This window comes from Melanaphis sacchari, unplaced genomic scaffold (assembly GCF_002803265.2).
Source record: "Melanaphis sacchari strain LSU unplaced genomic scaffold, SCAv2.0 Contig141_pilon_pilon, whole genome shotgun sequence".
Classification (NCBI taxonomy): Eukaryota; Metazoa; Arthropoda; class Insecta; order Hemiptera; family Aphididae; genus Melanaphis; species Melanaphis sacchari.
Genome location: NW_020270600.1, coordinates 1,244,928 through 1,256,358, shown reverse-complemented (window position 1 = coordinate 1,256,358; position 11,431 = coordinate 1,244,928). Strand labels below are relative to the sequence as shown.

Here is an 11,431-nt window from a genome sequence, read left to right as displayed (position 1 = left end):
TACTACTAATTAATACTTAAATTATCAAATACATTTTAAAGATTTATCATAATAATGAACTTGGCAATTGTGATCAGCTAAAAAATTAACTTAAATAACATATGTTAATTTTGTTGTATAAAAATTATCTTCTTTTAAAACAATATTATTTTACAACTAATTATAATAATTGTTGTGTTTCGATTATGTACAACTATTCTAATATTTTAAAAGTATGCTATAAGCACAACTGAAAATACAATTATTTTATAATTTATATATTTTTTGGAATAACAGTAACAACAACAAGAAAAAAAATTTAAGTACATTAACAACAAATAAGTATAAAAATAACATTATTTACATTGAAAATAGTAGATAAATAACAAACATACTAACAAAGTTAAAATAAATCTATTAACATAATTTATATTAATCTTAACATAAAATTTTGAATCATAATATGTTAATCTATATGCATACCTAGTTATAAACATTTTATTAAATTATAGTATTTTTTTGAAAAATTACAAGACATTTGTACAAAATTGGTATTAGGATGATTTCTTAACAGCTTTTCGGTATCGCTTCTTTTCTTCTTTTCCTAAAAATATTACATTTTTAATTAAAATGAATTTTACTGATTATATTAAAGGTTGAATTATAGTCTAAGTCCTATTTTTGATCTATCAGAATAAATCATATTTTACCAGCTTTTCTTTCTATTTCTTTCAATTTTTTAAAAACATAGATAAGAAATTATTATAATTTTTTTATGTTACTGATTTAAATTACTGTTTCTGCCAAAAATTGAATTTAAATACAACTATTCAGGACATTCATCATTCAATTTTTCCTAAGCCTATAAAAATTAAAAGTACATAAAGGTACATATTGTATCTAGTTATCTAGTACCTACTACCTCTAAAGCTTAAGGGAAATATCTACCCACTGATTCTGATTAGTGATTACTATAAAATATAACAATATGTATTCGTGATTATTAGTTGTAGGTAGTAAGTCATAGGTTCGTAATAATTGTTAATCTATATTAATAATTAGGAACTTTTAATTTGATTTTTTAATATCATTCGACTTTTCCAAACATGTTTTAGAAGTGTTAAAAATGTTTAAATGAATACCTATATTAAAGTGTGCATTGAACACTTAATAAATAGGTAGTCAAGTCAATCAAAAGAATACGGAAAAAGAAAAATTAAAAAACTGACCAAAAGCTTAAAAAAATGTTTAAAGATTTAAACTATGAATAACTTAACAAATTAAAAATAATATATTGTATGATTTAACCACATCATTGATACTTCAGTTTAAGTCAATAAAAGATGAAAGAAAAATATTTGATTTTCAATTTTTATTGAGAACCTTTCTTTGAAATCCCTTGGGCACAATTCGGAATAATGGTTCTTAAAGAAAATTGTGGACGCAATTTGATCATTATTCAAAATTGATTGTGCCGTAAAACATGTAGTATAATTATTTAATTAATTTCAAAAATATAATTTATGTAGATACTAGTATGCAAGACTGTACCTATGGAGGGGGTCAAATAAACTAGGTACATAGCTTTATCATTGATTATGATTTTTTTTATAATAGATAAATGTATGCATTTAATATTTATACAGTAGCTTAGATAAATGAAAGGTTTAAATTTTAGATTTTTACTTACCCCAGTACATATTTTGGATGAATATACCGACAAATAAAAATGACATTAGTATAATAAATAAAACAGCCATAATAGCCAATGAAATTGGTAAACTTAACAGGCCAAATAAGGGGTATACCCAACGTCCTTTTTCCACATACGTTCCCAAAAAACTAAAATCAAATTTAATTAATTAATTAATTTATTTTTTTATTTAAATTTTTCTCAGTAATACTTACACGACTGCGTAGCAAACTCCGAATCCCAAAAATATTACCATTGATGCTGTGATTGAAGGGAATTTATGTCGAGTAGTAAATAATTCGGCCAATATTAATGGTAAAATAGTTGTGTGCATTCCATGATTTTGCCAATAAGGAATGTAACTGTCAACTATTTTCGGGTAGATAATTTCACGATCATAAGCATACATTACCCAAAATGTGGCACACACAAACTAAAACATACGAATAATTATTATGATAATAATATGCAGAATACAGATATACTACAATAATTAATGTTTGTTATTGTAGAGTGATTAAAAAACGTTTACAAACACCTGCTTTTGTCAATTATTTTACTTAAGAACATGGGCATATCAGATCATGATTAACACATTTATATAATTTTTAGTTTGCAATACATATTAATAATAATAATTAAAAATAATTTTATCATGAAAGTATTTATATGATTATCGCACTTCATCAAATTTTATGTTAAAATTATCAAATTAAATAATCATTTAATTTATTTATTACGATGTAAAATTAAATATAAACAGGCAAAAATTGATTATTTATCTAATAAATAAATTCGTCGTCTCAGAATGAAAAGGTTCTAAATCAATTTTTTTGAAAAATGGTTTTTTTACATATATTGTTTAATATTTTATTCTTGTATAAATCAATATTTAAATCGTATCGATTAATGATTATTTAATGAGATACTCAGAATGAAAAGGTTCTAACTCTTACAAATATGAATGATAAAGGGGAAACCGAGAAATAACAGTTTTTTTTAATAATTGTTATTTTTAACAGAAAAAAATAACTTTTTCATTCTAAACAATAATTTAGAATGAAATAGTTCTTAACGATTTTAAGTATTTTATCTTAGAATGAAAAAGTACTATTATAATACGGTTATACTATTGATGCAATATTTAATAATACAAATTATTATTATGCCATAAAATATTATTCCAACATGCAAGTATTTTCCATTTATTTTTGTTTTGTTTGTGTAATAGAATAATATACTGTACGTCTTATATACACGATAAAGTATAATTTATTGACATAAAATTGTTAACTATAATATTATGCTGTTATCATTTAATTTCAGATACTAAAAAAATGTGTTATGAAAGTATATTTCAGAATGTATGATTTTTCAAAAAGAAAGTTTGTTGAGAATTTTTTAACTTATAGTATGAGTAATTATAATTTTTTTTATTTATATATATTTTTAAATTGTCTTTAAATAATTTAATTACTTACTTTTTTATAGTTATTAAAAAATGTATCTTACTTTTTTAGTAAGTATATTTTTAAACACATACATTCAACTTTGTTATTAGGTAATCAAATTATTTTGTATACATTTTTATCTAAGCTTAATAATTCACTTATAACTTAATTAGAGTGAAAAAAAAATGTAAACGTGATTGGGTACGACCCCTTTTAATTTAGCACAAGCTTAACCCCATTTGAGTCTATGAATGTGTAGGATAATTAATTTAAATTTGAAGATACACCACTTAGCAACATCGAAGACGTCTTAACGTATTATAGAGTTATATCTTGTAGTGGGTATTCGATATATTAAATTATATAATACCTAATAGGTAATTAATAATTAACTTCAAAACTAAAATATAATACATTGTGTAGTAAAAATATTTATAATATATATTTATATTGATGAAAAGAATTAACATAATTTATACTTGTAAGTTGGCATCACTGAATAAAACAATTTATTTGAATCGGTATTAAAAAATTCTGACTCAATCAATAATATATTTTTTTTAGAATGAAAGGTTCTAACTTGATTTAATTTTTATTCTCAGAATGAAAAAAGTTCTACACATACAGCCTTTAAATTCTAAAAACAATATCTTAGTTTTTTATTATTAACTTGATCAATAATTGTGGTAAAATAAAATTTCAAGTAAGTCGTATTTTTTGGAACTTTATTGATACTGCATAAAATTTTCGTAATTTAGTATTTACGATGAAAAAAGTTTTTCCATTTATAACTTAAAAACGTTCTTCTGAACAATTACAAAATTTATATTAGAACCTTTTCATTCTGAGGCGATGCTATAAAAATAGAATGTGGATATTTTTAATTTAATACTAGATAAATTTAAAAATATAACTTACAATTCCAGTTGGCAGTAATATCGACGAATAACACAGCGAGAGTAAAGTTTGAAATTTCGAACCTAATTGAAACCAGTTGGGACCGTTCAATATTTTCATCAAATCGTGAAATAGACAACCACTAAAGAACAACGTCTGCATAAACTGTAAGTTTTAAACATTATTACACTTTATATTTATATAAGCATATACACTATTCATATGACTAAAACATAAGTTAGACAGTATAGTGTCAACATAAATGCGTAATAATAAATTATAGCGATTTTGACATTTATATAAATATAATAACATATAAAAATTAAAATTATAAATTTATTTACTAGATTCCAATTGGTGAGAAACCTAGTTCCCATTTCATGTATGTCTCGGTACCTAGGATCCCAGTCGCTTTCTTTTTGATCCTTGCCATTGGCTAAAAAGTTGTTCCAAAAGAAAACATACCACAAGCATGCTCCTGCATGCAACAGCATTGGATAAATAGACATTTCAACACCTGAATAGATATTAACAAAATTCACACTTATTATAATAATTTAATAGATTTATTGATACTAATTTGTATTATTTCTAAATAGTTAAAAATTATTAACTAAATTTATAATTAAAAGCGTAAATGTATTAGTTAAACAACGTTTTTATTTATTTACTATTTTTTAATTTCCGTCAATAATTATTAAAAATTATTGTATATTTATTTTATATTTGTTATCTCTACATTCTATTTTGACTTCATAAAATGTTGTCGAAATAATTAAGATAACATTCTTTATAGCTTCCTAAAAAGAAAGTTGTTATTTTATCTTCTGTCGGTATTTTGAATGAATTTTAACAATTTTTAAACACCTAAAAGTTGTATTTACCTTTTTTATATAACTTTTAGACAATACATCTTAATTAGTATAAATAAAACGACAATACTATGCTTATAGATTTGTCATTTCGATAGTATATCTTAAGAAGGTTGTCAAGTAGATACTACTCTGCTGTACACAAGGTGTTGAATAGGTCACTATTGTGGATGTGTTAAATTTGAATTTAATGATATATCATTGTACCTATAACGACTAAAAATATATTTTATAATATTTAAATAAGTTCATGGTATAAATAGGTAAAAAATATCTTTAAATTAATTTAAATATTTTGAAAAAAAATTTCCGTATAATTAATAATATTCGTAAAAGTTTTAAGGTAACCATGGTTACAAAACAATTATTTTAATAATAATATTGTATTTCCTTAAAATTATTTTTTTTAAATATTTATTGTTTTTTCGATTATAAAAAAAAAAAAAAATACTAGAAATTATTAAATTTTGACCTCTTAAAAGTGAAAACTAAAATTAATTTTCTATCCTGAAACCACTCTCAAAATTTTAAATCGAAACATTTTATTAACTATACGTATACTCCGCCTAGTGGCGTGCGGTCAGGACAAGCTAGGTAAGCGGCACATGCCTAGCCAAAAAGAAAAAAAAGAAAAAGATTGTTTACATTACAATTACAAATATTTATTAATTCTAATTTTTGTGTTCAATTTAAAAAAATTTTGAAAGAAATCAAATGATTTTTTTTCGTATAGGCAATTTCTCTACAGAAGTGCTAATATTTTAGATTGCCTTTCCCATATCGTTATTTATAGGAATGACCAGTTGTGGTAGAAGGGGGATACACGTTTTTACGTGATGGTTGAATGCGCTATGCCGAGCGCTTATCGATATCTTTCAAAAACAGAATTCCAATATTTTTACGATGCATATCGGATTATTTTTGTTATCAATATACTTATTATAAGTTTTAACTATACTATATTTATAATAAATAAATTATATTTGTCATCAACTTTCAACGTGTCCACGAGTCTTCATAGTTAATTGTATGTTGAACAAACATTTTTAATGTAAGTATATTGAATTCCTATTGCATAATTTTATAGAATTGATATAGATAATTATTATTTAAATAAATAAAATTATTATAATTAAGAGGAATTAAATTATATTCGCCAAATATAGACAATGAATACTGATTCAATTGCTTAATCGAGCATCTTTTGAAAAATGAATTTCATTTAAAAAATTTTGATGAAAAATTAACAATTGTAAAAATTAGTCGACCATATCCAGAAATTTCAAAATTGACATCTAATCACAAAGAAAAAAACAAAGTTTACATTCGTAATTTTAATATTTCTAATTATTTAAATACTTCATGGTTCGCTGGTAGTGCAAAATTAAATAAACTTTTCTGTTGGCCTTGTGTTTTATTCACTAGGGAAAAAATGTTTAGTCTTATAGTCTTATAGTTTTGTTAATTTAAATAATTTAACAAATGGTATTCAAAAACATGAACGATCTCAAACACATATTCCTTCTGTTTTTAAATTAAAAATGTTTGGAAAATCTAGAATTGATTTGCAGCTTGATGAACAAAGACGTTCAGATGTAATACGCCATAATGAATTGGTAAAAAAAAAATAGAGACGTTTTAAAACGTTTTATTGATTGTGTTTGTTTTTTGGTGATCCACGAATTACCATTCCGTAGTCACAATGAAAGAGTTAATTCTTTCAATCAGAGAAATTTCCTCAGTTGTTTAAATTTATTATCATCTTATGATTCTATTTTAAACGTACATTAAGAAACATCAAAAATATTCCGTGGTATATCCAATAGAATTCAAAATGATCTTATTTGCTCAATTAGAAACACCATATCAACGTCCATTGAATCAGAAATAAAGAATAATAATTTTGTTGCAATATTATTAAATGAAACTTCAGACATAACAAATCTGTCTCAATTATCAACAACTTTTAGGTATGTCTATTATAAAACCGGGGAAGCACATGAATGTTTTATCTCATTTGTTGACGTTAGTGCTGATAGATCAGCAAACGGTTTATTGAAACACGTAATTGATATAGTTAATAGGTATGAATTAAAACATAAATTAGTAGCTAAAACTTATGACGAAGCAGCCGTTATGAGTGGTCATGTTGGAAGACTACAAGCTAAAGTAAAGAAGCTCTACCCAAAAGGATTATTTTTGTCCATTGTTTTAGTCATTCATTAAATCTTGTACTTTCACAAGCAGCATCAAATATAAAAGACTGTAAGATTTTTTTTCAAACACTAACTGGTATGGGATCATTTTCTACTAAATCTTCTAAACGTACACATGCTTTATTTAATTTTACAAGAAAAAAAATGCCAAAAAATGCCCCGACTAGATGAAATTTTTCTTCTCGCATAGTAAATACGGTTTACGAATACAATTCATATTTCATAGAGTTTTTTCAACACGTATTAGATAATTCTAATAGTTGGGATAATGAAGTGATAGTATTATCTCAAGGGTTCATCAATTTTTTAGATAGTCGACAAACATACTTTTTCCTAATAGTATATTTAGTAAAATATTTAATTTGACTGATATTTTATATTATGAAGTGTTACAAACTAAACGTTTAGATATTTTATACTGTGTGAAAAAAGTTGAAGAAATTAAATGTTAACTGCAAAATTATAGGTTAAATCTATTTGAAAAACTTATGGGAAACAGTATTATTAGATAAAGGCAATTTTGAGCTACAGCGTAAAATTCGTGACCCGAAAACATTTTACAAAGTACTTTTTAATGAAATATTTGATAACATATTGACAAATTTACAAGCGCGATTTGGTTCTTTAAATAAATTTGAATTTTTATCATTAATTTACCTAAATAATATTCAAACTGCACAAACGAATTTCCAAATTCTGCTCTAGAAAATTTGCGACAGTCAAATTTCAGAGAAATATTTGATTTTATTAGATTACGAAATTAATTAATTGTATTATACACATCTGAAGAATTTTTAAATACTAATCCATATAATTTAGTCAACAAAATTAAGATGAATGATTTAATATCGGCGTTCCAAGAAGTATTTAAACTCGGTCAACTAATTTTAACTATTCTTAGTACAACTTCAGTTGAACGTTCTTTTTCGGCATTAAAACTAATCAAATCGTATCAAAGATCTACACAAGGGCAAGAAAGACTCAGTTCATTATCATTAATTTCAATCGAAAAGGAACTCCTGCACAAAGGAAAAAAATCATTCAGAATTTTATGATAAAGTTATTAACGAGTTTTTAAAACAAGAAAGACAAATGGATTTTATCTATAAATAAATTTTAGATTTTAATTTTAATTTTTATCAATAAAACACCTTTTTTTTGTTTTAACTTGAAATTTTATTTTAGCGCTTACCCAACATAAAATATCACCGCACGCCACAATAACTACTTATCAAATACATAGACAAAAACACACACACATTTTTGTAAAATCAATATATTCATAATTTAAAAAATGTTGTTTCATAAAAAATAAATATTTTTAAAAATTCATAAATGTATTAAGAAAATAAATTATAGGGGGTACGTTTACAATACATTGATTTGTGTACAAAATAGGTAAATATAACAAATAATATTGAATCTATGTAGAAAAGACATTGACCTCTGGCAATATTTTGGTTTCATCATTCGTACCTAGTTTTGTTTACTATACACAGAATTTTCATTTGGCTTTTGATATTGAAATTGTGCAACTCCTTAATTATAATTATGCATGTGGACAAATGAATTTATAATGATCTTACATAATATAGTAGATATTAAAATTGTTCTCATAAACAATAATAAATAATAAAGCATCTATGTTTTATTATATTTTGACACATTTATGAGCACGATAATAGTATATTAGTGTATTTAATTGGTTTTTAAAATAAAGAACATGATAAATATAAACACATAATTTTAATTACACTGATAATATCATATTATTTATACGTGTGATCGTGTTTTATCAGTTGTTTCACATATTTTGATATTTTTAATAACTTTATTTAGAGAACTATGTTATACTTATAAGTTACAACAGTTAATACTTAATTTTAAATCTTCTAGTAAAAGTTTGTGGTTTAAATAATCACGTATTACTCTGAGTAGAGACATATTGCTAGTAAACATTTTTCTCACAAGGTCACGTTAAATCTGCTAACGAGACGGGAAATGTAATTAAAACATTACAACACGTACCTATCACTTGAACTATGTTTAAGTTTATGAAGAATTAATATAAATACTTTCTACTTTAGTGGAACGTGAAAATGAGAATTTAATTCTTCGTGTCAAAACAGAAATCAATTGAACTTTTAATGATAAATTAATTAGTATAACTATTAATAATACATTATAATAATTAATGCAGACAATTTTATTGTATTTTAAATATTTAAATTCTGAAATTCTATTACAATATCTATAGGCTATAGTAGTGCCAACACAAGAATAACTTAAAATTAACTTAGAATATCGTATTAAACCCGAACATGTTGTTATGTAAATATTAAGTGGTAAGTTAGTTTAGATATACCGGGTATATTAGGTAAGACCTACATAGCCTTAATTCATTTAGTATTTTAATTATTCCAACATAAATACAAGTACGACGTAGAATAGTTCAATTTACATTTTAATGCTCGCAAATATTATATTATTACAATATTATAAAGTATATAATTATAAATAGAGATATGAAGTATGTATATGTTACTGATTAGAACTTAATTTTCTTTGTGAAGGCTTAAAAAAAATTTAAATATTAATTTAAATAACAAACACGCATAAAATTTAAACAACAATTTCATTAGGTATATCATTATAAATTAACGATTTTACAAGAGAATATTATTTCTTAAAATTAAAAGTGATAATTTAACTTAAATACTTGATTCATAATTATAAAATGTACATAAATAAGTAATACCAATATATCTTTTACGAATAATTATTTAATTTTAAAATATTATTTATCATCGGTCTTATTATATTATTATATTAAATAGTGATTATTATGTTATGACATTGATAATTTAACAAATGTATACATATACATAAATTACATTTTAAGTATTATATATGTCTACACTTAACAGTTATTAAAAATTGGTTTATTTATTAAAATTCTCTAACTTGGGTTAACAAATTTTTATAATTTACACAAAATTATTTAAAATTTTTACGCATGATAAATCGCGTCATTTTCTAAAATAATAATGTGCATACATTAATATTTATAAAAATAATAATCAATATTTGAAGAGATTATAGTATCTACCGACTACAGTTCATTTTTTCAATATTTAAATTTTTAATAAAAGATACAATTATATATCATATAATGAAAAATAGAATATATTCTCAGCAACTCAGTCAATAAATTTTCTATGGAAAAATTTGTAGATAAAATCTACAAAAATAAAACTATTTGAACAAGTAATGTGTTTAACTCATATATATATGTATATGAGAGTTCAAGTACTTGAAAAATATTTTAAATTACAATATATATGTATATACATACATATATAATATAAAATACAAAATCATATGTATATATATAATATTTTATTTTAATAGAAAAACAGGCATAGTTATTAATTTATTATGAATAAATTAATTACTATAGAACTTGATGGTTTGACATAAAAACGCTGAATTATATACTTAGTAACTACTTAAACCAGCGGTTCTCAATCTTTTTAGTACCGTGACCCAAATTAATAATAATCTGTTTAAAATTAATTTAACATACATTTTTTGGAAACTGTTCGCAACTCACCAAAAATTGACCAATGACCCACCAGTGGGTTGCGACCCACAGTTTGAGAAACGCTGACTTAAACCATAAATTTTATAATTATTTTGTTTGATAAATTATTGCTTGAAAACGAAGTATCCTGTAAGTATTACTTACTATAATATAACTATTAACTAAAAGTATTAATATTTTTAATAAATAGGTCCTGCATAAAACAAATAGGTTAATGCGGTTATATTCAATGTATAGGTAGGTATATCGTCTTTAATCGTCAGTGTCGGCGGGATATCCATTGATCTTAGTTGTATTATATTATAGAAATTCAAGCCTTAAAATCGAAAATATTAAACTCTTACTATACCTATCTCATTTGATAAACAGTGTATAATAATCATCAAAATAAAATTCAAATAGCATTTTTTTTTTTTTATCATCCTTTCCGCGCGTATGCCGCATACCCTGCATATGCCTAATTCATTATCAATAACTAAATAATAATAAAATATTAAATACCTTGGAGTATATTTTTGTCGATGCCGAGTGAAATAGGTATACAACACAATATATAGGCAGGTGTCGGTGAACCGTGTTCGGAGTTGTGCGAGTGATCGTACGTCACTGCCGCCACCGTGTAAACGTACTCAAAAGCAGATCACGTTCAGCTGCTCTGCTCACGGTTTGTGTGGTAGTGGGGGGAGAGAGTAGTTTGTTGTATTGTGTTTTTTTTTTAA

At 23.9% G+C, this 11,431-nt stretch overlaps 1 protein-coding gene across 1 annotated transcript; it reads right to left on the bottom strand.

Annotated features, from left to right (window-relative positions):
- Positions 1-444: 444 nt before the first annotated feature.
- On the bottom strand, positions 445-11,337 carry LOC112591740 (androgen-dependent TFPI-regulating protein-like). Its single transcript, XM_025335655.1, has 6 exons — positions 11,214-11,337; positions 4,365-4,537; positions 4,042-4,185; positions 1,888-2,105; positions 1,670-1,821; positions 445-583 (listed from the first exon to the last, which is right to left on the bottom strand). The coding sequence occupies exons 2-6, from the start codon at positions 4,527-4,529 to the stop codon at positions 534-536; spliced, it is 729 nt and encodes a 242-aa protein (XP_025191440.1). The 5' UTR covers positions 4,530-4,537; positions 11,214-11,337; the 3' UTR covers positions 445-533.
- Between the last annotated feature and the right edge of the window lie 94 nt (positions 11,338-11,431).

Excerpts from the sequence above, each read along its gene's own strand:
- LOC112591740 (XM_025335655.1), bottom strand. The coding sequence starts at position 4,529 with ATGTCTATTTATCCAATGCTGTTGCATGCAGGAGCATGCTTGTGGTAT. Across the intron at positions 1,822-1,887 it reads GGAGTTTGCTACGCAGTCGT|TTTTTTGGGAACGTATGTGG; the intron begins GTAAGTATTACT and ends ATTTGATTTTAG. Across the intron at positions 584-1,669 it reads CATCCAAAATATGTACTGGG|GAAAAGAAGAAAAGAAGCGA; the intron begins GTAAGTAAAAAT and ends TAATATTTTTAG.